At 44.1% G+C, this 25,230-nt stretch overlaps 1 protein-coding gene across 1 annotated transcript in view; it reads left to right on the forward strand.

The window, feature by feature from the left end:
* The window catches only part of LOC128457346 (neural cell adhesion molecule 1-like), a 159,978-nt gene that overhangs the window by 96,605 nt on the left and 38,143 nt on the right, over window positions 1–25,230 (forward strand). The window contains exons 2-4 of the mRNA XM_053441996.1: window positions 20,689–20,794; window positions 22,346–22,555; window positions 23,672–23,815. Of these exons, the coding sequence (XP_053297971.1) occupies window positions 20,689–20,794; window positions 22,346–22,555; window positions 23,672–23,815 (460 nt within the window). The remainder of the gene's footprint in view (window positions 1–20,688; window positions 20,795–22,345; window positions 22,556–23,671; window positions 23,816–25,230) is intronic.

Here is a 25,230-nt window from a genome sequence, read left to right on the forward strand (position 1 = left end):
TCCATCGTGTTCACTGTAACACACCGACCAGGTGACGGGTGGGGGGGGACACTTACAGGATGTTACAGCAGAGCAGGGGAGGCGTCCTGCACCCGATGGAGGTCACAGCCACGTGTCTGGTGAGGGACGACTCTGTCAGCATATTTAATATGACAGGGACCTGCTGCTTCTGTCGTGCTCCTCACACGGCTCAGCTCCCTCCAGTGAGCGCCCCCTCCCTCCTGACTTGGTGCAGCTCGGTGCCGCCGAGCCACCGGGCCGAGTCGGAGAAGGAATCAAACATCCCAACTTCATCCGTGGTTTATTCTGGCAGTGACATCAGTCCGTCTGTCAACAGTATGCTAAGTGCATGTTGACATTTTGTTAGATCATCGTTCATCCATTGTCTCCAGTTATTACCCCCCCCCCCCCCCCCCCCCCCTCCCCCCCAGCAACAGGTGCCCCTGCTGAGGCCTTTGACTGCAGAATGGAGCCATTAATACTAAACACAGTCATTTAGTCGGGGTTGAGAATAACTGATCATGTGACTTGTTTCACTGATGCTGGTCCAGAGAATCGTGTCGAGCGAGTTCAGCTGTTCCATGGCCCCGACTCAAACGCTCCAACTGGCGCCATTTGGATCAGCATCCCAATCAAGTTATTTATTTTTTAAAACATTCATGCATTACCACACAATCCCAATCGCCCATGAAATAATACGAGTTAATAACAAAACTGAAGCTTCTCGAATATCAGAAAATGAAATATCACAAAGCTAATTAAGAAACCAACTTTATCAATTTGACATGCGCTGCAAAAAGTGATGAACCTGTCTGTAGTTCAATGTTAAGTGAAGTTCCATTATCATCATTGACGATGATTTTTGGAAAACGTCAGAATGGATCAAACTGTGTGAATCTTAAATTCTGCTGTTCTAGATGAAAGTCTGGTCAGATGTGTTAACTTGTTTAATCAGTTAAGTGATTTTGAATAATCACTTTTCCAGCTTCTGTTCTCTTCTCATCGTTCTTGTTCTGCTGCTTCTGTTCCGACGGCAACGTTTGTCATTTTGAGAAGTTTGGCCTCAAACAGACAAAGAGGTTTCTTGTGTGGAACATTTCTCAGCGAGGCATCAATCGGCCTTTTCCACCGCTGACGTTCATTCATTCTGTTGAGCTAATGAATGTGATTTTATTATGATCCCAGCAGATATATAATTTAATGATGTAACATGAAAAGGTGGGAGGAGCTGACTCGGTGAAAAGATGGATATGATTTTGTTGCCTCTCTATAAAGACGATACCTTCACATGTAAACAGATATTTAAAGGTCCTTCCTGTATTCCTTCTTCTTTGGACTTGAATTGATAATCCTCTCGATACTGAGGAAATTTGAACAAAGTGCTTCTATCATCTGAATGTAAAGGGCAAAAATAGATAATAAAAAATCAGCCGCGACATATTTCCCTTCTCCATAAGAACCAGGGCAGCAGTGTTTACAGCCGAGGCGTCAGGAGCCATCTTCTGATTAATCGATGGTTCTCTGGCCTTTTGTTGAAGATGACGTGCGTCAGGTCAGGCGTCCTGTTGAGGAAGATTCATCCCAGAAAGAATTGGACGGTGGAATCCAATCAAAATGGAATGTGTCAGGAGGAAAAAATCTCTGTAGATTGAATATGAGGATGGGGAGGAGGAGGATGAGGGGGGGGGGGGGGTTACTTCCTCTGCCTCCATATCTCAGACTCGCCAGATGACTTTTAGATCACACGTTTCCCACGTCTGATGCCCAGCAGTGACACGCTGACGTTTAAACAGCAGATTCTACAGCCAACTGTCAGAGTCATGTGTTCCCAGAGTTAATAGTCATGTTTAAACCAGGCAAATTTATTGGGTGGCCGGGGAGGTTGGAATGATTCAGGGGGGGTGGGGTTAGAGGAGGAGAAAATATGCAGCCAATGCACTTTAAGCGTGGTTATAAATTAGTTTGCATATATTTCATGGTTAAAAAAAACCCCCACATAGTACTTCTTCTCTTATGTCTTCAGTGCAATCAGAATTTATTTTACGGCTGATGCATTCTGGGAGCACATCTCTCTGCAGCCGCACTGATTACACAGAAGTTAAGGTAGCGCTGCACGGCTGATGAACGTGCACGTGGCGCTCACGCTCTCGACACAGCTCCATTCACAAGCTGAGGTTCATCATCGGACTGAATTCAGCTCATTCAAAAAGCCTCTGAACCGCTTCAGCCAGGGACACGTCTCCTCTAAGTGGTGATTCCACGTACTGTGTTTCCCATTATGTTCATTATGGACACTGTACTGGGGCTGGATGATGTTTTATAGTGTCACATTCCCACAGAGTGACACAATCATTTAGAAACCCTCACCTCATTTTAAAACGTTAAAAAGAATATTTAAAACTGGTAAACTCTTCTATTTCTGCACCTGTGAGATTGGTTCACCTTCAGCTGCAATTATCTCTTAAATCCATAAATCACACGTATGCATTTTCTCACATTTACACGTTTATAATTGGACCGGGTTTTGAATTTTTGTGTGAACGCCGTTAATTTGTTACAGAGGAGTGAAGTGTGACTTCATACTGTGGGCTGGTTGTTACAGTCTGGAGAAGCCCCGTGTGTTTATTCACTCGTAAAGCTATTTCTGAATTATTCATGGGATTGTGTTGTTTTCCTATATCACAACTTCATGTTTATTTTAACGATGAACCTTTTGTAGGGTTCTGATTGAATGAGTGAAGATAAAATATATAGTGTTTTATATCATATATTCTAAAATGATATTTTCTACAGTTTGCTCTCTGGACAGCTACATGTTGTTGACATCATCTTTTCAACTTCCCGTCTTGATTTAGTTGATGTTGTTGTTTATTATTCAGAATTATTGTCTATATGAAAACAAAGAAAATATGATTGATCGTCTTTGCTCATTAGTTGCTGTAAATCGATTAACTCTAAATAACAAACCTGTTTCATTTTGTAAATCTGGATAAAACAACCTCCCTGATTTTCTTTATATTAATTTATCTTTATTAATTCATCACGAGCAAAATGACTAAATCCAAGTTCAGCAAAGAGCAAAAGTGTCAGTCTGTTGGTTCAGAGATAATTTCTCTCTGAGTTGAAAATCCCACGTGCACAGTGAGATTCCTGAAAACACATTTACACCCCAGGGTTTTCAGTGACATAAGCAGCACTTATACAAGAGAAGCAATTTCCTTTCGGTAACACTATTGTTTTTTCTTTTGATCCTATGCAGAAAAATAGCAGAGACATATATTGCCCCCCCACACACGCCATATTTTTAATACTCTATCTCGAGCCTTATCATTTTATTATTACTCTCTCAGCAGGCAAGAAGAATAACAAGGAGAGATCAAATGAAAATGAGTCACTGTAGAAGCCGTGAAGAAATGAGATGGTAATAGAGGAAGAGTTCCCTGATTAAACTCCATTAATGTGCATCAACTCCATAAAATGCAGAAGCATGAAACAGGAAAATAGAGCCGGTTCCCTGCGGAGTGGGTGAGCTGCTGGTGCTGCTGGTGCTGCTGGTTAGCAGGCGACAAGTGGATAATGGGACGGAGGCTTGTGTTGTGCTTTGTCTCCAAGATACTACACTTAAAGAGAAGCATTTGTCAGACAGCAACAACGATGTGGGGAAAGCCCCTGAAGCAGCTGAGGAGCATTAAGAGAAGCACAGAGGTAATGACGGGAATAATCCAAATGTTGCTGCAACAATTCAGATGAAAGAATTCGGCCCAAAAGCTTTAGCTGCTAACACTTAAGTTTGTTCTAATGCTAGCATCACACTTTAGCTACACAAACATAAAAGTTACGACAAGAGCCACAACTTGCGTTAAATCGAATGCACTGTCTAATGGGAATATCTATTGATCTAGTTAACACAATTCAAGGTTTAAGCTCTTACAGGTACTTTTAATAGCTACATCTGCATTGATTTCACAATAAAACACAAAAATATGATATGAAATACCCCTGTTAAAGCCCGTGAAATTAATATGATGTCAATTTTTGTGTAATCTCCACTTGTATTTTGTGAAATCTTTAAAATAATCCATAGCCCACATCTGCAGGTAGCAGGGAAGAAGAAATACGGTTGATTGTATGAGGCGACAGGAAATGCTGCGAACGAGACGAGCTGAGAGTGAGACAGATCCTCTGGTGTGAGACTGATCCTCTGCAGTGAGACTGATCCTCCGCAGTGAGACTGATCCTCTGCAGTGAGACCGATCCTCTGCAGTGAGACCGATCCTCTGGTGTGAGACTGATCCTCTGCAGTGAGACCGATCCTCTGCAGTGAGACCGATCTTCTGCAGTGAGACCGATCCTCTGCAGTGAGACCGATCCTCTGCAGTGAGACCGATCCTCTGCAGTGAGACCGATCCTCTGCAGTGAGACCGATCTTCTGCAGTGAGACCGATCCTCTGCAGTGAGACCGATCCTCCGCAGTGAGACCGATCCTCCGCAGTGAGACCGATCCTCCGCAGTGAGACCGATCTTCTGCAGTGAGACCGATCCTCTGCAGTGAGACCGATCCTCCGCAGTGAGACCGATCCTCCGCAGTGAGACCGTTCCTCCGCAGTGAGACCGATCCTCTGCAGTGAGACCGATCCTCTGCAGTGAGACTGTTCCTCTGCAGTGAGACCGTTCCTCCGCAGTGAGACCGATCCTCTGCAGTGAGACCGATCCTCCGCAGTGAGACCGATCCTCTGCAGTGAGACCGATCCTCTGCAGTGAGACTGTTCCTCTGCAGTGAGACCGATCCTCTGCAGTGAGACCGATCCTCTGCAGTGAGACTGTTCCTCTGCAGTGAGACCGATCCTCTGCAGTGAGACTGTTCCTCTGCAGTGAGACCGATCCTCCGCAGTGAGACCGATCCTCTGCAGTGAGACTGTTCCTCTGCAGTGAGACCGATCCTCTGCAGTGAGACTGTTCCTCCGCAGTGAGACTGATTCTTTGCAGTGAGACTGATTCTTTGCAGTGAGACTGTTCCTCTGCAGTGAGACTGTTCCTCTGCAGTGAGACCGATCCTCTGCAGTGAGACTGATTCTTTGCAGTGAGACTGTTCCTCTGCAGTGAGACTGTTCCTCTGCAGTGAGACCGATCCTCTGCAGTGATGAATGTAACGTTACAGACAGACGGGTGAACACAACCCGCTGCCGACGGTCATTAGCCTTCATTTGAAATAAAAAAATGAAAGCATGGCTCACAGCTTGGAAACCTTGAGTTGCATTGAATAGAAGCAGCCACAGAAGAATCACATAGAGAGTAAAAACAGAATATATGTGTTATTTTTCAAAGTTCAAAAGAAATTCCAGCGCTGGTTTGTGGTTTGACTTCCTGGTTCCACGCGGAGCCTCGTGAACAATAACCTCTCAGAGGTAGAGACCTCGGTGGAGCAGGCGTCCTTGAGAGGATTCATAATCACACAAACTAGAACGATATGTGTTTGCGAGAGGAAATTCCTGTGAACCGCTGCTATCTGGTTTCTTTTATGTTCCCTTTTCCAGAAGGTCAGGAGGGCACGTCCGGCCTGGAGGGCCGTGGTAGGGTCCTGGTACGACAGCGTTCCAAAGGTCACGTGTGCATCCGGGTGGCAACGTGATTAGACAGAATGAAAACCTCCCGGAGCCGGACCCGGGTCTGTGGCTGCTGCTGTGTGGCAGACAAAGCTCTGACCTCCCTGTGGAGGCAGGCGAGCAGAAAGGAGAAATGTCTCCCGCAGATCTGTGTCGCACACGAAACAGAGTCGAGCTCATTACTAGTGTTCACCTGATCCGCTGCACAGAGAGGAGTCAGACTGGACGTGAAGTCAGTGGAGGCAAGAACCGTCTGATCTCAGATCTGTGACTGTGGCTCACAGAGGCTTTGATGGATCCGCAAATATTCAGCTAAAACATTAAACCATCCAGGATGGTAACCACTGATATGACAGTTTTAATAAATGATTAGCAGGGAAACCTGTGAAAATATAACTTTATTAGTTTACGTTCAAAGCTTCACTGAATTTCTGAAAACTGAAAGTAGTTTATTAGAACTTTTTCAAGCTATTTCCATCTAATATTCAAAGTCTAAGAAAGACAGCTGCACATATTCAATAACTACACAATCATTTGGAGAAGTTGCACAATTACACATCTTGTATCTTCTAGTTTTCAAAGGTGCATTTTGTCATAACGCAAAGTTCCATAGGTGTCCCTTTAATTTCCAGTAATTCCAGAAAGAACAGTGGATATTATTGCATCAAGGAAACAAGATCCTATCATCATCTATACTGCTTATCCTTTTGAGGGTCATGGGGGGGGTTGCTGGACCTAATCCCAACTGATACACAGTGAGCGGGGGGTGCACCTGGGACAGGTCACCATCAACTTAGAGTCTCCAGTCAACCTGACCCCAGTATGTTCCTCTTTGGACTGTGGGAGGAAGCTACTTGGAGGAAATCAAACCTTCTAGCCGTGAGTTTTTTGAAAGTTTAAGATTTTGTTATTGTTCCTCATATCTCCTTTGCAGCTTGTATCAGAATCTGTATTCAGGAGCAGACGCTGCACTCGCTCTCTCTCTCTCTCTCTCTCTCTCTCTCTCCCTCTCTCTCTCTCTCTCTCTCTCTCTCTCTCACACACACACACAGGGTGGTCTGTTTGATGTTTGCTGTTGTCTTTGATTGAGATTACAAATGTGCTGTGGGAGCTCAGCCCGGAGTTGCGAGCCGGATTAAGGTCTCTCTATCGTAGTTTAAGGATATATCCCCGGCTGCGGCTGTGCGTGAGTGATAGACAGTGTGTCTGTCTCTGAGAGGAGGCGTCTGGCAGGCGGGGGGGGGGTCGGTATCCTCGCTCTCTGCGGCGTGACAGACAGTAAAGGAGTTCAGGAAAGGTTAGCAGACCGCTCTGTTAACCGACTGGCAGATATACACCCTGGTGATGTGTGTAACTGCTTTCAGATGAACGTCCCTTTTGTTTGGCGGGAGAGCTGTCAGCCAAAGCTTTCATCACAGCAAGCGGCGCATTGGTCAAATGGAAGCAAAAAAGCTCAAGAGGATATGAATTAACAAGCCACTTTCAATTATGTAAAAGAGTTTCATTCTATCTCTAACAGCCAGCGTGGAGTTGCCCATCACTCACACGTCCAGAAAGAGAAACCAGTACCGCTGGGATGTGGTTAATATCGAGTGCGGCTCCTTATTGTATCATCCACTGGTGCATGAGAGCTTCCATGGTTTGGGTTTTCAAGTCTTATGTGCGGGTGATACTCAATGAGCCTGTGGACAGAGGGCAGCGTCTCGGGTCCTGTGAGGAATCAGCACAGAACGAGCCGGCGGCTGTAAAGCGATTGAAAGATTCAATTGGATTTAAGGTCAGCCCTCTGTTCATGGATTCTGCCACATCCAATCCTCAGTGCAGGCTCACTATGATTCAGTGAGCTATGTAAGCTGTGGCGCCCGTGCCATGGACACATGCCACATGTTACCCCCCCTCCGCCTCCATAGGTTCAACTATGCACATGATTGTAATGCAGCACGTTTGCTTTAGAACGTCTGTATTTGTGCATTGATCCTTTTAATTGCATTATCTCTCTTTAATTGACTGTTTTTTAAATGAAAACGTGTCTTAAAGTATTTCTCACACCAGGAGTAATGTTGTTATCTCACATGCTGTCAACAACATCACTTCTTATTGCAAAGAAAAACATTGCCACTTGCTGACATCCTCCTCATAAACACATTTTAATTGACAAAGAAGTTGTTACTGGGGGAATGAACTGGTGCTGATCTACTTTCTACGATTTCACTCTGAAAGTTTCACCCCTGCAGAGCTGCCGGGGTGAATAGTTTTGATGTGAAAATATTGCCCGGTGAAAGTTGTTTATTTTCACGTTGTGTGTTTGTGCACCCCGTGGTTTTTAAAGACCTTTAGACCACGGGTGGTTTTGACTGAGACTCTCTGTTGACATGATTCCTCCTTAGGTGGTTAAATAGGTTTGTGGTGGTTGTTGTGTGGATCCATATGGGGCATAATTTACCATATCTGGTTTTATGATCAGTGCCACACATGTCAAACCCATACAATAACCTGGGGATAGAGGTAGTAGCCTAATTTTTTCGGATCGAGCCCGCTTTGCACCATGTTAACTTTCCTCTGTGTTTGTCTTTCTTGCCCTCTTGCTTTCCTACTAAATTTATGGGAAACATTTCTCATATCTTAAAAATTCACCACTCGCAGAATATCATATCTCCCATATCTGGAGTCGGGGGCCCCTCCGAGGTGCCTTGAGGGGAAGCTATGACTGAATCCATCTCAGCAAGTTTATAACCACTTGCTGCCAAACTTGTCTCTTGGGTCATTTAGCCACTGTCAACAATTCAGATGAGGCTGCTGGCCCATGAAGGATAACACCACCGCAGCTCCTCAGACACCCGGCGCGCGAGCAAAGCTTTTAGTCTAACGCTACGTGAAAGCCACCGAGGTCAGACTTTTAAATTCCAATCTGTTTTGGATCATCATTCGTCTCCCGTGCTCATATGGAGGATACCAAGGTTATAACATATGGAATGTTAAGCTACCGAAGCCCAACAGTTTTTTAAATTAACAAAGGATTAAAAATGACTTAAATGAAGTGTAGCTCACAGTAACAAGCCCGGAGAGACACTTCAGTGTGCAGATCCTGCGAGGTGGAGAGGAACCTCAGAGCACATTTACAAATCTGCTTCAACAGCGGCTCTAGGCTCTTATTTTGCCCTTGAGTGTTAATCTGGTGGTAATCGGGCCCCGGTCATGAATATTTCTCTTAAAATAAAAATAAAAAAATCATTAAAAAAAACTACACGATTCGAATTAATTCAAAAAATAGTGCGGATTTTAGAGCTTTAGCGGTAAAATGAAATGCTGGCAAACCCAAAGATTATGAGCTGCATCACAAACCCAGCCAGTGATAGTTCCAGCTATTTGTCCGAACATTATTTATTGCCGGTATTCATTCATCTTGTATTCAAGGCAAACCATAACCTTTACGGAGCACAGCCTTGGAGCCTTAAGCAACGAAATATGTTTACAGAATTAGCTGCAGCCTGGAGGGGGGGCATCATCTCCCAAACACCATTTTCCTTTGAGAATTTACTCAAAGATCCTTCATTGGTGCAAAGAGCAGAGGTAAGAAAAAGGTGAGGCATGATTCCGTAAAAGCTGAAAGGTTAAAATCTCAGTTTTTCCTCCATCGTGCAGAAATATTTTCTTGAGGAAAGTTGAGTGTAAAAAGCAACGAGACGTTAATGTGGTTTAGATGATGTGAGCCCGCCTGCCGCTGTGCATGCACTGGAGATTCATTTCTCAGCGATTGGTATGCCACGCAGTGTTCTGGAGCTCGGCAGTCATTATCAGTCTGCTGAGATACAGGGCCACCTCAGGGTCAAACAAAGAAAGAGGTTGGTGGAAGCGCTTGGGCCCTTTTGGCCTCATTAGTTAATTAGAACTGCAGACGGGCAATTTCACTCACACTGAGCGTGCACAGAGAATACAGGAAGAATACAGGATTTACTCTGCAACCAAAATAAGACTTCAATGGGAAATGCCACTGCAGAGATGGTTTCTAATTATGTATCTGGTGGATTTTACTTGCAATTCTTGATTTGGCTTCTCAGATGTCAAACTCAGACGCTGCTTCTTCCATCAGAGGAAGGACGTCTTTTTATTTAGCGTCAAAAAAAAAAACAACCTGAATCTTATAGTTTTCGACCTTAAACATGTTACATTTCCATTTTTCCAAAGTGCGGCTTGGCCTCCGTCGTATCCCAGTTAATTATAATGTAGCAGGGGATTTAACCTTGTGACAGAAAGACCCTGCTGGAGGTTAATTGGTTGGAGCCGAAGCATATTCAGGTCAGACCTGTTGGAAATTATGTGAAGTAATTTCCCTGATCTTCTTCAGCGGAGGAGAGCAATGTGTGGGTGTGGTAGAAAAAGAAAAAGACAAAAATGACGATAAATTTAAAACCTTGAAAAGCCATCTCTGCAAATCACTGGTAGAAGTTTTTTCCCAATCTGGTAATGGCCACCAGTGTATTAAATCATGCAGGTTGCTTCAAAATAAAATGAACTTGCCATTACTGCTTTGGCACGGCTATAACTGCTTATTATTAAATGCTAATGCCAGTCGTTGGGTCAGTCTGTTTGGCTGCCAGTCCAACGTTCTGGTCACAAGTGAGATACCAGAGGCCAGATTCTAATGGAAATGTCGGATACAAGACTCCAAGAGGAAGATTCATAATTTTGGCAACCCTGTATTTTTCCTCTGCCATTTCCATCTGATGTGGTTATTAATGGTCCTGAATGACTAAGTGAATTTCTTCCCTTTTTTTTTATATTCGTAAGAAACTTTATTTGAAGCATTTAAAGGTCAGATTTTTTGTACCTTTTAAATTCACTGAGAACATTCATACTCCCCAAAGGATAAACTCTCAAAGAAGCTTTGATCGTGAACCAGCATCACACCGAGATTTCAACTTACAAAATGTCTCTGAACATGTCAGAGCACCTTGGAATCTGTTAAATATTATCTTGAAGATTCACCGTTATGTTTCAAATAAACCCCTGACCCTCTCTGTTATGTCACTCTGAGGTCAGATGCTTTACATCTTTATCCCCATTACAGACCAGACTTCCTGCTGTGAGCAGGAGGGATACTGCAGCTGAACTTTAGATCCTTTCTTTGTGTTTTATGAACTTTTGGTATTTTACTCTTCCCCCTACGAGCTTCTGTTCGTGATGTGTTTACAGCCAGATGTCTTGGTCTGCCTGTTTTCTCCCTCCTGCCCTTTTGTGCAGCGCTCGCTCCAGGTTCAGTAATTAAGTGCTGTCAGAACGACAAGACTCAAATTAATCAGGGTAAAGAGGGACGATTCACCGTTTCGCCTCCGTCCAATATCCAGATATTAATAATGACAGACGAGGGGCCTGCAGCCATTGGAAATCTATGAGGGAGTTGTTTGTGTGAAGGACGCGAGGTGAGACAGAACGTTTTCTGGATCAATAGAGGAAGTTGAGTGTGATGCTGCAGGAAGTGTCACTCATCTCCGCTGTGAAGTTAGTGGAAGAAAAAAAAAAACCTTTTAAAAACTGTTGATTTCTGCTTCCAGATCCACTTCTCTCCACTTGTTATGTGGCTGGTTGACAAATTAAGTGGTGGCTGCTGGTGGTGGTAGTGGTGGTGGTGGGGGAGTGATGGCAAAAACCATAATCCCACCAAAGCCGCGGTGGTGAATGACTGTAATGATGTGAAGAGAAGGAGCTTAGTTGACGACACGTCCTTGTCAATGTGATAAGGGCCTGAAACCACTGCTTAGTGCTTTGTATAGTGTGCCAGTGCAGCAGGTAAATGATAAGTGTGTGTGTGTTTGTTGGGGGGGGGGGGGACCCTTTGAAATGTGCCTCTGAAAAGCTACTTTATCAGGCTCTGCGACAAGAGTTTGGAAGCATAGTGCTCAAAGAAAGTTCTCTTCAGAGGCTGAATTTAACTGCTGCTACCAAGAGTATATTCACAGGTCACCTGCAAATCCATTTCCATATAAAGTGCGACGGGACCAAAGTAACAGTGCTGGTAATCAATCTGTACTTACTGTAGGATAAAAGTTAACGTTGTATATGAATATGTGACAAATTAAATGCATGAAAGTGACTAATTTAGATTCGTCCAAGTAAATAAAGAAAGTCTTTTTTTGTTCCTTCCATGCTAAGTTAGCTCTACTTCTAGCAAAACAGAGTTAACATTGAATAACATGAAATTGTATTGATTGGTTCCATTATCACGATGCCCAATCCAGCATTTTAAGCCAGTAGTGAATATCCCAATGGGACCAGTACGTCACTGTGTGAACCTGATGAGCTGTGACTAGCTTCTCAGGGTGACAACCTGCTGGAAGCACTTTGTGGCTGACAGGATGCAAAGTGAGGCTAGTGACTGGAGCATGGAGTCGACAGGCTGGTGATCCTTCTGGCCATCATGGACTCAGATGAGAGAACAGGCTCTGTACTGGTGACCACTGACTGGAGATCAGGAGTAGGGTTTTCTTTGGGGTTGCTAACTGGGAATCAGCTGTGGGGTGAGGCAGCTGAAGGACTTGGGGAGCCATGACCGCCATGGGTGTCAGGAGGCTAGCAGGCCGGAGGGTCGCCAGCTGAAAAGCAGGCTAGGGGCTAACAGGCTAAGGCTGGGGCAACTGGTGACCTAATGGACTCAGCCGGATGATGACATGCACACTGGAGGCGAGCTGGCCAGCTAGGAAGTTGGCAAAATGGAGGAATTGGATCTGGAGGTATCTAGCACAGCAGTAAAAAAAAAGCTATAAAAACCTTTCCCACCGAAGCTTTGACAACAAAAGCCAAGGCTGCATATTTTTAGTTCAGCGCTCGAGGCTAGTGACGGTGGATTTCTAAGGCTTTGAATGCAGCTTCGTTAACTCACCTCGTTAAGTTCTTCCACCTGAAACCTGAGGTCCAATGGGTCAATTGTTTGTTTGGTGTGTAAGGTCACAGTTTGAATGGTTCATTAGTCAACTGCAGGACACTAGAACCGACCAGTTTGATGCAGGGGGGTTGATTTAAATGTGAACTGACAGGCTCACGTGTGGATGGGTGAGTAAACAGGAAGGAGGGATGACTGGCACGCTGTCAGCCATAGACAACAGGAAGCAACACGCAGGAAGCTGTCTCCACCGGGAATGGAGGCAGGTGCCAGATTCTCGTGGAATCACACCGGGACAGAAACTCAAACCGACAAACTTAAGAAGAGCCGGTGACAATGGCTGGAACGTGTACTGACCGGGGTAACGAGTGGCAGGGGTAGTCCAGCTGATTGGAAACACAGGTCAAAGTCTGGGGGCATCTGGTGGGTGGGAGGAGAATGACAGGTTCTGGCACCGCTGGAGGCTGAAGGGGACTCAGTGGCTCGTGACAGTGTGAGGTGTTTCCTTTGCATTCGCTGCCAAGTCGGGGGAAAAGCTTTAGAGAGATGTCGCAGGGTGAATCGGGAGCCAATTCCAAGACGGCATGATAGTAGTGATGAGTGGGTGTTTATGCAGAGCTGTGAAGGTGTCGTAGAGGGTTTTTGAAAATGCCTGTCAGGACTCCTCTTGAAGTTTGTGAAGAGAAGTTTCTCTCAGAGGTTAGAGGGAAAGCTTGTGTGTGGGTTTCGTGAAGCACACTGTGTGATAGCAGACAATACAGTAGGACTTGACGTGACTTGACTAACAAAGCTTTGACTTGGTAGAAGAAGGCTTTGCACGCGGGGGGGGGGGGGGGGTTGCACATTGAGGATTACTGATTGACTCTGTATTTGTGAATTCCAACTTGAGGATCACTGTAAATATTTAAATGCTTTGAACATTAGATGGTTGCTGGTTTACAGAAAGGAAGGCACTGTAAACTGTTACGACTCTATATACATATTAAGACTTGATTCAGGCAAATGGATTCGTTGATCTTAGTTTCAACCTGAGGTTCAACGACCCTCTCATTTCAGAGCATGTGAGGTGAAGTCTTGGATTAGAACGTCCACAGACTAGATCTTACACAGGCCTCAGAGATGGTTTCCTCTGCTTAAATTCACCAAGAGAAAATCTCATTTTAAGTGCATCTCTGAGTTGCAGTTCAATATGGCTCTGTGTAATATGGTAAACCACATAACAACAAATGGAGTCTCTGCCTATTTTCACATTTTGTTTTCCGACCTCTCTCTTACTTTCACTTATGAAGCAGCGGCAAAAAAAAAGAGATGCTCCGCTATATTCATAAAAATGAAAAAGGACCATTTTAAGATGAAGATTGTCTCCTAATGTCTGGGGAATGCATTGCAGCATTACTTCCTCCTCATTCCCTGTGGGGAATTAAGGATTAAACTGTCGAACCAATTTCCTGATAGATTGAAAATGGGTTTCCTGTTGGAAAGAGGGAATGACATTAAATGACTGCTGTGCACTTTGCATCCTGCTCTTGTTCTCAGTGCTCACATCTTGATTCATGAGCACTTGACAATAAAATCCACACATACAAAAAAGAAAAGTGAACCTCGGGTCTCCTCCTCCTCCTTCTGTACATCCTGTGAGAATTCCCTTTCTAAGTGACTGTGCTGGTTACGCATGCATCCCAGTGCGGCGACACACACAGCGCCCACTGCCCCTGCATGGTGTGTGCTTGCTCCATCATGACTTGCATGCTAAGCACCAACAGCTGACTGGTGTAGCCTCCTTGTAATGGAGCCAGTCACCGCCGGCTGCCAGGCTTCAATTAGCCGTGCAAACCCTCTGATCCAAAGATGGGGAAGAAGCTGCTGCAAACTTCAGGTTGTTCCCCCTCAGCTGAACCAAATACTTCTCGTGTGTTTACTTCACAAACCCGCACAGTTTGTGGCCCGTATCAATATTTGGACTCTCACGTAATTTGGAATTAAAGAACTCTGTGATTAAGATGCTTAAAGGACTGTTCACAGTAGCTGGCTGTAAAATCCCTAATCCGCTCACCAGAGAATGGTCAGTGCTCGTATCTTCACTCTGTGGTTTCTGGTCATTGTTGCTCAAAGCTCGCAGGCGTATTTGCTTCAAAGTATCGAGGGATTATAAGTAAATTAAAACACCATTGCTGTGATTGCTTCTGAGCTCAGCATGAGTAGCTTTAAATATGCGCCTTCATCCGAGTTCCTTTCCCAACTCTGTCGCGTTAAGAATTTGAATAATCAGTCCGCATGAGAAGCCCTGAGTGTGGTTGTGTGTATGTACGAGTGTGTATATGCGCAAAAGGGGTTGTTTATTAATGTTTCTAATTTCCTTGTGATGCTACAAACCTTTGTTTCTGATCCTTTTGACCCAAATGCTAATGAAAATGATGTTAGAAAATTTGAAAGGCAAAGAAAAATTGATTTATTTTGTCCAACTGTGGTGATTTAATTTTATAAAGAAGCATCAGAAGGGTTCAGATGTTTTGGTCCGTGTTGCTTTGAATCTGGAGGCAGTGTAATTACTCCCTAGGGGCCTGCGACTAAAACAGCATGACCTCAACTCTCCAGCCCTGCTTTAATGTATTTATTAATAAAAACATAATTAGTGTGGCATATTTTTATGGTTGTGTTTATTCGGCAAATGACTTATAAATGTAGTTTCACGGTAACTTTGTTTGTAGTCAGATATTCACGATTGGACCTGTGGGGATAAAGGTAGCTGTGGGAGACCGTCCTCCATGTGAAAGAACAGAAGGAGTCTGGAGTTGCTATGGCTGCTAATTGCCTCTGTGGACGTCTCGTGGAACCACCTGACAGTTTCTCTCCTTCCAGAAGGAGTAGGAACAAGAAACAGGATGCACTCAGGTTTGATGGCAGAGAAAAACTGTCATCTCTGATTATACAGTCGTGCTGCCCCCGAAAATCCAAAAATACACAGGGACACGGCTCTGGAAGTCTGCAGGGACACGCTGGAGTTTTATTCATGCAAATATTTGTCGGAGGCTGTGTTCTGCTCTGCATACTGAAACATGTTTCCCTGGAGGAGTAAAAAAAAAATCACAAATGGTGAACCAGATAACTCAAAGTCCCACGGGGCTTCCTGCAGGTTGACCCGTTGTGTCCGAGTTGGCCAGTTGGTCCGGTTCAATTTAGCCTAGTCCTGGTTCAGGGAGCTTCTCTACCTCAGTGAGTCCACTTCACAGACGAGTTTCAGTCTCCAGCGTTCACCTGAGCCCACTGCTGGAATCAGGGAGAGCATGGTGGACTTTGACTTCTTGTCCATGTGCCCAGATGTTCTTTTTTTTTACTTCCTCTGTTTCTACACCCACGCTGATAATATTTTAATAAAGATATTCCAGCAAGGGGCCGTTTATGCCTCTAATGTTCCTGCTTTGACCACAAATATGTTTTTACTTCACTCTGTAACTCGAGTACGTTTAAATTACGTTAAAGCCCAGAGTAAAGTCAGTTTATTAAAGCCAGACACAGACAGTAAAGACTTAAACAGCCACAATCACTATACTCCAGACAATTCTGTGTTGTTTCATGGAATAAGAATTGAGATGTTTGTCGATTTTAATAAGCATGTGATGGTTGGAAGATGGACGGATGGTTTGGACTTTCTTTACTTATAAATATATTATATTTGTAGAAATTCCATCATCTCCAGTTTTCACTCGAACTCAGGCTAAAGTCAAACCTCATGTGTCTGCAGCTCGGCTCTGTTTGGGAGGCAGGGACCCAGAATTAGTGTGGGAACAAAAGTTATTATGTTGTGTATAGTTCCGTATTGTGCCAAATATGATATAAATGAAATTATGCAGTCAGGCATATAATGACAATGGAGGTAATTTTGAACAATATCCAGCGGGGCTCCGTTCTCCGACGTGTAGATTTACAGTGATTCACTCGAAAGCCTTCACCTCTGTGAAAATAGGCTGATTTAAACGAAAGGAGGATTGTGCTGTTTGTTTAAGTGGCGGCTGATGTGACTGTACGTGTCTCAGAGGTGGAATGAGGCGTGAAGACGTTTCTCCTGAGAGCAGACAGGGGGTTTAAAGGACTGTGGAGGAGACTGGAGGTGAGGGAGAGGCAGCTTAGTGGAGAGATATTGTATTGGTGTCATGACTGCGCACATCAGGGCACAGATAGCTTCATCCTTTATCTAAGCTCTCTCTTCACTATGCCAAACACTTCGTTCTATCTGTCCTGTTAATCTACCCCCCCCCCCCCCCCCCCCCCAATCTCCCTGGTTCTGCGCTCCCTCATTTCCCTCTTTAGTCACATAATCTCTGTCTGGTCTTCTTGAATTCCAGCACATTAAAGGATGATGCTGGTGTTTCTGCAGGTTTCATGGAATGTCTGAAATTTACATTTTCTAAGACGTCAATGTCAAAATTGAATCTTCCTTTAAGTCCTAGAACATTTAAGACAAACACAATGAATACTGTAGGAGCCCTTAATAAGTTTATATTTTTCTGGAGTATTATTTTTTATTTATTGTTTACTCATGATCATATTAATTTAGCAGGAAGTAGGTCAAATATGATATGGGGGGGTGGGGACGCTGTATTTTTTGTTGACCGCCACGATACGCTATGCTACGCTATTCTACGATACCATGGGGGGGGGGGGGGGGGGCTGGAACTAATCCCAACTGACCTTTATCAAGAGGAAGGGTAAAGCCCGGACTGGTCACCAGCGTGTTGCAAAGCTGACCAGTGGACCATTCACTCCAGTTAACCTAAACCCAGCCTGCATGTCCTTGGACTGTGGGGAGGGGGAGCTACCTGGAGAAAACCCACAAAGACACGGGAAGAACATGCAACATAACATACAATAAATATAACATATGTCGTGTTATTAAACGACGTGAAGAGCCCCGAACGAATTTCCCTTATTTTCCATCCAGTCCACATTTGACAGCAGCATCCAGCTCTATGCAGGAGCTTGGTAACTCTGCCTTTTACCCTGGGCGTCACCTTTCACGTAATCAAAGGCAGCTTCAAATCCCCAGTGCCGTCTGTGGGGGGGGGTGGGGGTGGGGGGGTAGAGCTTCAAACGCCACCGGGAGCAGCCTCCCCTCTTTGTGTGTCTTAGGGGTCGTCACCACTCAGATCACCGTGGACGTGACGGTGCCTTGTATTTCAGGGGCCACGGAGATTGACACCGCTTCCCTTTGAAAACAGCTGCTCCTCTCAAAACTGCCCCCCCCCCCCTCCCCTTTCGATAAAAAATAACGTTTCCTGAATATTTTGAGAAAACAGCCCAAATGTCCTTTTTGTGATTGTGTTCTGCTCCACTTTGAGTTCCTCTTGGACTCTTTTCATTTCAATGGTTTTACCTGTACGTTAATGACTACACCCAGTTTGCTTTGTTGTATTATTACACCCAGTGCAATCACCATATTAACAATTCCCATTTGGCAGTGGGGGAAATTAATGCTTTAATGGTCCGGATTTTAATGAGACCTGCACTCGGTGTAATTTGTCTTTTATTATTATCTCTTTTGAAAATTAGTGTTAGTGTCTCTACAGTTTTTTTTTTTTAATGAGATTGTCTTTGTGAAAACGTTTTTTTTTTCAAGGAGCACCTGGTTTCTGTGCATTTAGGTTTGGTGGGGAAATCAAAGCAGTGAAGCTTCTGTTGTGTTTCCTACCAGCTCGGTTCTTTACTGTATCTTCTGACTCCCTGGTATTTATCTTCTATTAAGATGAAGGGATCTTTCTAAAGAGTGATATATATATATTTAAAATGTGCTGTATACATGTAGGCTATATGTTTACACGGGAATATGGCTTTTGATCCGTTTGGCAGACAAAGCAAATCAGACTTTATCTAGTTCCTTGTTCAAATGAAACAAGGCGGTTTTGATGAATATTCTTTTGCAACTATAAGCCTCATGACTTCTTAGGTTTCACACTTTCACTTCATTACTCCCGATATTCTCTCAGCTGAGACACAGACTCACACAGAGCCGCTGCACAAGTGGCAATTCAGAGACACACACACACACATACACACACCGAGAAAGTGACTATGAGAATGACTATCTTTCCCACACCGCCTGAATGCCTCTCTGTTGTCTTTAGTGCTGCAGATATGATCAGTTGAGTTCTGGCCAGTTGTCTTAGTCGGCAGGGCCTGGGTTTGCAGCCTCGTATATCTGCGATCTGGTAGATGAGGGACGGAGGAAATGGATATGTTGGTTTTTCTCTGTATCTACCTCCAGCCCTGTAGAAGCAAACACAATGTGGGCAGTGGGTTTTTTTCCCTTGAACTCTGGAGGCTGCATGCGAGTCCGGAAACAAAGGCCGGGTCATTCATGTGGCAGAGGCCGAGTTTTTCTGCAAATCAATATTTGTATTACTCCTTGATGGAGCCTTAGGGGAGGGGGAGGGGGGGGGGGGGTATTATTCCTTTCTCGACGAGTTGAATCCATATTTAAGACTATGATGGACAAGGAAACTTACAACAGGAGCTGCTGCTGTAAGATGCTGATCACATGTTGCACCATACCTACTTAAAAGTCCAAGAGAGGAAGGAACATAAGCACAACATAGTATTTCAACATTGATTGAGGTTATGAATTTAAATGTGGGTAATTTGTGGAGAAGATCCATTAGTTTAACTTCCTGCCATTGTTTGTTGATCCACAGCTTTAGGGTCAGAAAGTGAAGCCCCTCATTGTTCTCCAAACACAGAAGCACATTTTTTGTGCGATCCCTGATACTGTATACATTTTCTTTCGCCCAATATTTTGCCTCGAGTTCTGCCTCAGTGCGTAATGATGATGGTCTTTCACATAAAGAAATGTGCAGGAGGTAAAAAAAAGGAAAAAGAGCATCGAAGGCAGAGAATGTCTCTCCTCATTCACTGATGTGTTACCTCAGCTGTGAGATTGTCGCATTATGAAGCAGCAGCAGCTCATTGTGGTGACGTTAGTTAGCCGCCTGGCTCCTGAATGGCGAGTCCTTGCAAACAGTTCCCATGAATTCCCTGGTGTGAATTGAGCTGAGGCTGACTCGCCGCTTCTCTGTGAAGTGGAAACACACCGAAGGCTTGGTGGGATTTCTCCGTCTGTCTCCATCTCCGTCCCCGTCTCCGTCCCCCGACCACGATTCGGTGGCGCCTCCTCTTCACAGTCGGCGCCTTGCTCCCATTCCTGACTTCACTGAGGAGAGAAGTCTTAAATTAAACCTCTCTTGTCGCTCTGATGTAAATGAAAAGTGAGGATCCTCTGATTGGGCTTTCAACATGTTGACTCTATTTCTAATGAATATGCAATATATTTTCCATCCTGTTTTATTTTTAGCCCTCTGTGCAGTTTGAGAACAACACCAGGTGTTGGTCATGATGCTTTTTAAATATCGTCTGTTAGCGTCTACCTTTAGCTGTAGCTGAGACATCATGGAGACTCAGGAAAAAGGATTTTGTCTGATTTATGGCATTTTGCCTTTTAAATCACCTGACAGGGGGAAACAGGGACGGGGGGGTGAAGAAATAAATACCCTGAGTGAAGAAATAAATCCTCAGAAAGTGATACTGCATAAATCTAAGAGTGGACTGAAGATCAGCTTACCCCCCGAACTTCATTAAAAAATAAAAACCATCCAAACTAGTCAGTTATTTTATGATTATTGATAATTTAGCACCCGTTTGCTATGACTGCGCAGTAATATTTCCCAGTCATGAGGTGTTTGACATATTAAAGTTAACTGTCAGGGTCTCAGGTAAAAGGATTCATTGACAGCTCACACTTAAACAAAGCACCGTCTCAGTGTTTCTTCAATAATGCAAATTTCCACCCAGCTCCTGCAGAGTGGGAAGCATCTGACTCCACCGTGATTCAATGCCTTCAACACAAAACCCACAAGGAAACATATGAAAAGAATGTAAAAACGTTACAACTTTAATGTGCAATACATCCGCCTCCTTTCAAGCTGGCAGTTCCTCAAGGTCCTTGTAGCAAAATGTAGATTTATAACCCGTGTGCACGTGGAGAAGTTGCACTCTAGTGAGCAGCATACATATTTCATTCCCGGAGTTTCATTCATTGAGGCTATGCATGAGGAAGGCTCGCTCTTTTTTGAGCAGAGCAAAGCAATTTGATTTGGAGCCTTTGCCTTATTGTGCTTTGCCCCCTGTGTCACCATCTGTCTGGATGGGAAAAACCTGGAGACTAATGTATATATTTCTTTTTCCTCCACAGCCGCCATCCGGGTGGAAATCACTCCGACACAAGGAGAGATCAGCGTGGGAGAGTCCAAGTTCTTCCTCTGTGAAGGTAAGGCCCTGTTTCTCATTTAATCCAGCATCCGTGCAAATGTCACCTCCTGCGTAGAGTGTATAATATCCCCCTATTAATTCAGTTACACAAGTCGGGTTAGCGGATATACACTTATTAAACATTAAAGGAATTCTAGATAAGACGAGATAGCTGCCCGGAACAGGACGAGTCTGGCCGTTTACTCTGAGATCAGATCAGGTAGAGGAGTGGAGCTGGAGAGAGGAGGGAGCGAGGGGCCGTCTGAGGAGATAACGAGAGAGAGAGGGGTCTTGAACTTTCGCTGTGTTTCCAGTGATGAATGTAAGTAGATGTGCAGTTGTCAGCTTGTCTGAGATCCAGGGGGTAAGTCGGTACATTAGGTGAGTCACCTGTCTGACACTCTACAGCTCCCTGTACGTGAGGAACAGGGTCAGACATTAGAAAAGTCAAAGCCGGAAGAAAACCTGGAAATTACAGGTTTGTTTTACTGGTTATAAACGGAGAGGGATCCACTCATGCAGATTAGTGGACCTGATATCTCCAGAAGGCCTTGAGGGAATTCCGTCAAATGTGGTACAAGCGTTCACTCGCACTCAAGGGTGAGCTGATTTGAATTTGGTTGTCAAAGGTCAAAGTTCAAGGTCACAGTGGCCTCACAAAACTTATCTTAATTTTCGAGTAAAAGTAAAAGTATATTTTTTGGAGTTGAAACATCCAATTTTAAGATTTTGCTTTAAACCCTGGGTCAATAAAACAAAAATATATCTGAAAGTCATAACAGAATATGTATTTTGTTCTATGATCATTATACTCAAACAGCATCAAATGGATTCCATCTCCCAGTCGGTTGCTCCGTGGCTTCATGTTTAAACTCTTGTGAAGGTGAACTCACAAAAGCAGAGCTCGGTATCTGAGCGCAAGATATGAAGCTTTGACATTTTTAATTTGACTCAGTGATATTTCTGACTTTTGAGATCTATGAAAGAAACATGGCTCCAGCTCGAACTGCACTTTTATTAGTTGAAAAGAATATCAGAAATTCACAAGGGATCCTTCTGTGTTTCTTTCAGATATTAAGAGACATAAATACAACAAAATCAAATTTTATTCTCTGAAATAAAATCTCATGAACTGAAAGTGCACTGGTCTTTTATAAAAAATAAATGATGTGGAAGAGTTGTTTGATTTTTCCTCTCAATCATTCGTCCTGCTGAGCAAATAGAATTTAGTTTGCGTTTGTGGTGTGATCTTAAAAAGACGACTCCTGTAGGGAGATCTTCACAAGAGCTCTTGATGCATGGGGTGAAGATATTAGCTTTCAGGACTCGTGGAAGTTCTAACGACTCGTGTTTCATCCTTCACTTTGAATTTGGTTTGTGTTTACTTACAGATTATCACGAGGGCACAGAGAGAAGTAACGTGTCTGAAATACGTTGTTCTGATATCATACAGAATAACAGAGTTTCACTTCATAACAAACAGCTTTGTGTGTTTTTCATTTATTTGGCGGATGTTTAATTCTGTTAATAATTAATGCTTCCCTCGCCTCACGTGTCCTCTCCTCCTCAGTGGTGGGAGATGCTAAAGACATCGACTGGTATGCGCCCAGCGGGGAGAAGATCCTTCCCAACAGGCAGGACATCTTTGTGAGCCGCAACGATGAGTCCTCGTCCACCCTCACCATCTACCACGCCAACGTGGACAGCGCCGGCATCTACAAGTGTGTGGCGAAGACCGGGGAGCAGGAGGCCCAGGCCACCGTCCAGGTCAAGATCTTCCGTAAGTGTCAAAGAGTTCTGGGGCTTTTTGGTCAAATGGTTTTGTGTTCAAGTGAGAATCTAATCAACGTTATTATAAAGTCTGCATGAACCAAAAAAGACGTTTTTGAAAAATATGCAGAAAGAGGAAAGTTCTTTTAGTTTGGAAGCAAAAGAAACAGAATTTGTTATTGTGTTTGCAGTGGCTCATAATCAGTTAGCATCTGTGGTCTAATTGATGTTTAATATTTTAATTGGTAAACCATCATCTTTACAAACAAACAAAAACATGTGTATGTGAAAACCTCCACGAGTTGTTGTTGTTTGTCGTGCTACATTCAAATTGAGGCGGACGAGCAGCCGCCACCAAGAAACATCCACTTCACACCCTCACCACATCCTGAGCCTCAACAGAAACTGATTAAATCTGCAGGACAATTCAAAAATATGAAATAAAGATTAATAATAATAATGTAAGGTAAACAGTTCTAAATATATGGCTTCATTCAACCGAGGTGGCTGCTGTTTGCCTGGTGATCGACTCTCATCGTTTATTATTTAGAAGATAATGTGATAAAAGATAAAAAGATAAAACCTGTTCCCTCTGTTCTGCACGGGGTCATAGCACATTTCAAAATATCAGATAGAAATTATTAAAAGCTCTACTAATTGATTTTGTTTTTAATTTGTTGGTAATATAATTCCCCACCTGTTTTCCAGACAATAATTGATTTCCACTTTAAATTAAAAAGATTTGTCCGCATCCAATACAAAATATAAGAAACTATAAATACACACGACAGAGGAAACGTGTCATTCGTCTGTCGTCTTCGGACCGAACACATCTGACAACAAGTCAACGTGTCTGTGCTGCTGTTGTCAGTGTGAACGTCTGTGAGCTGTCTCTACCTCGTCTACCTTCCCACGCCATCTGTGATTCCATAAAGACTCAACCATCCAAACGTCTGTTAGCAAAGCAGCAGCCCCAGCATATGGTGCCTCGTTATGCTGCTAATCAACTGTAGGAGTCTTTGTTTTTCTTCCTCCCATGCAATGTAAATATGCCACATGAGGGTTCACAGCTCAGATTGTCGAGATACATGTGTAATTATGTGTCTGTCTGGTTCCCCCCCCACAGAGAAGATCACCTTCGCCAGCGCCCCGAGCCAGCAGGAGTTCAACGACGGGGACGATGCTGTGTTAGTCTGCGACGTGGTCAGTTCACCGCCGCCCACCATCATCTGGAAGCACAAGGGCGCCAAGATCCAACTCGCCAAAGACGGTGAGCCAACTCGCCGTCCCATCCTCGACCCGCTCGACCCCCTGAGCCGACACCTTTACCTTCCTGCCAGTTCTGTCTGCCAAGGCGTTCTCTCCGATCAGTTAGCCCTGCTCTTCCTCTTCTGCTCCTGCCCCGTCCAATTTGAACAAACCCAATGCATTGACAGCGAGGAGCTGGTGGTGAGACCTCATGGATGATTCATGAAAGAGGAAGTCAAGTTCTCCAAAGTAAAATGAGAGAGAGAACTGCTCCTGAGGCTGGAACAATCCAGAAAGGAGAAAAGGGAAGAGAGTGTTTGGACAGACTTTGGTATAAGTTTGTCCTAACTTCAACTAGCGAAAAAGAATAGATGGTATATAGGACCTAGAAAGTTCTGCTGGTCAGCTGGTTTAAAATCCCCTTTTTCAATTCTTAAAGGAGACTTTTGATGCTTTTTCAGTGTAAAAGTTCTGCAAAGTTACTAAACACCAAGTCTGCTCTAAAGGAAACTGCAGAAAACAGTTCAGAAAACTTCCAAAAAGGCCCGTGAAGAGTCCTTCCGACACTTCCAGTGTATTGTGAAGTCGGTACATTTGCATATATCACACCTAACAGCTAATTGGACACGCCTCCTGACGAATCCAAGTAGAGCAAGAGCAGAGGATGAATTTTCCTACAATGCAATCAGTTGACCAATCACGATAGAGTGGGCGAGCTGTCCAATCGGAGCAGAAAGGGCTCAATCAGGAGGGGGGGACTTTAAAGAGACAGGAGCTGAAGCCAAGTGTTTCAGACAGAGGCTGAAAAGAGGAGCTGCAGCAGTAAACATACGAGGAAAGTGATTCAGAAAATTACCCAATTTAAAACGAGAGGGGAACTCTGAGAGCACGTACCTCTTCCAAGGCTTACGTCCAAACTCGCCATGCTAAATAAATATATATAATACATAAAGAATCTGCCTCAAATTGTAATCCTCCTCCGCAAAACTTCATTCTGACAAACAAACAAACAAATCCCAGTATAAACATAACCTCTTATGCACAGAACCTGAATACGAGAGGAACATACATGTCGGGCGTGGCCCAGTCACGACCTCATCGTAGGTTTGCAAAAGTAAATCCCTCCTAAACTTTTTTTATACTCTGAGTAATCAGCTTTGATTCCAGAGTCTCGTGAATTCCTGTGGAGAGTCGCTGTCACAGGAACAAAGCTCTGAATCAAAGAACTTCAAAAGGTCCATAGGAGCTTCTCTTCCTCCGAATCCTTTTTGTTTGTTCTTTTGTTCCACACGATTCCAGCGTTGCCAGTAAACACGCTTTAGCGCCACGGAGCGTGACACAGAACCGAGGTATTTAACTCTGCTGTGACGCTTCCAAACATTGTGAGCGTGCGGCTAAACACGGCAGCAGCGAGCGGGGGGGGGGAAGTGGCAGGTC

This window comes from Pleuronectes platessa, chromosome 15 (genome assembly GCF_947347685.1).
Source record: "Pleuronectes platessa chromosome 15, fPlePla1.1, whole genome shotgun sequence".
NCBI lineage: Eukaryota > Metazoa > Chordata > Actinopteri > Pleuronectiformes > Pleuronectidae > Pleuronectes > Pleuronectes platessa.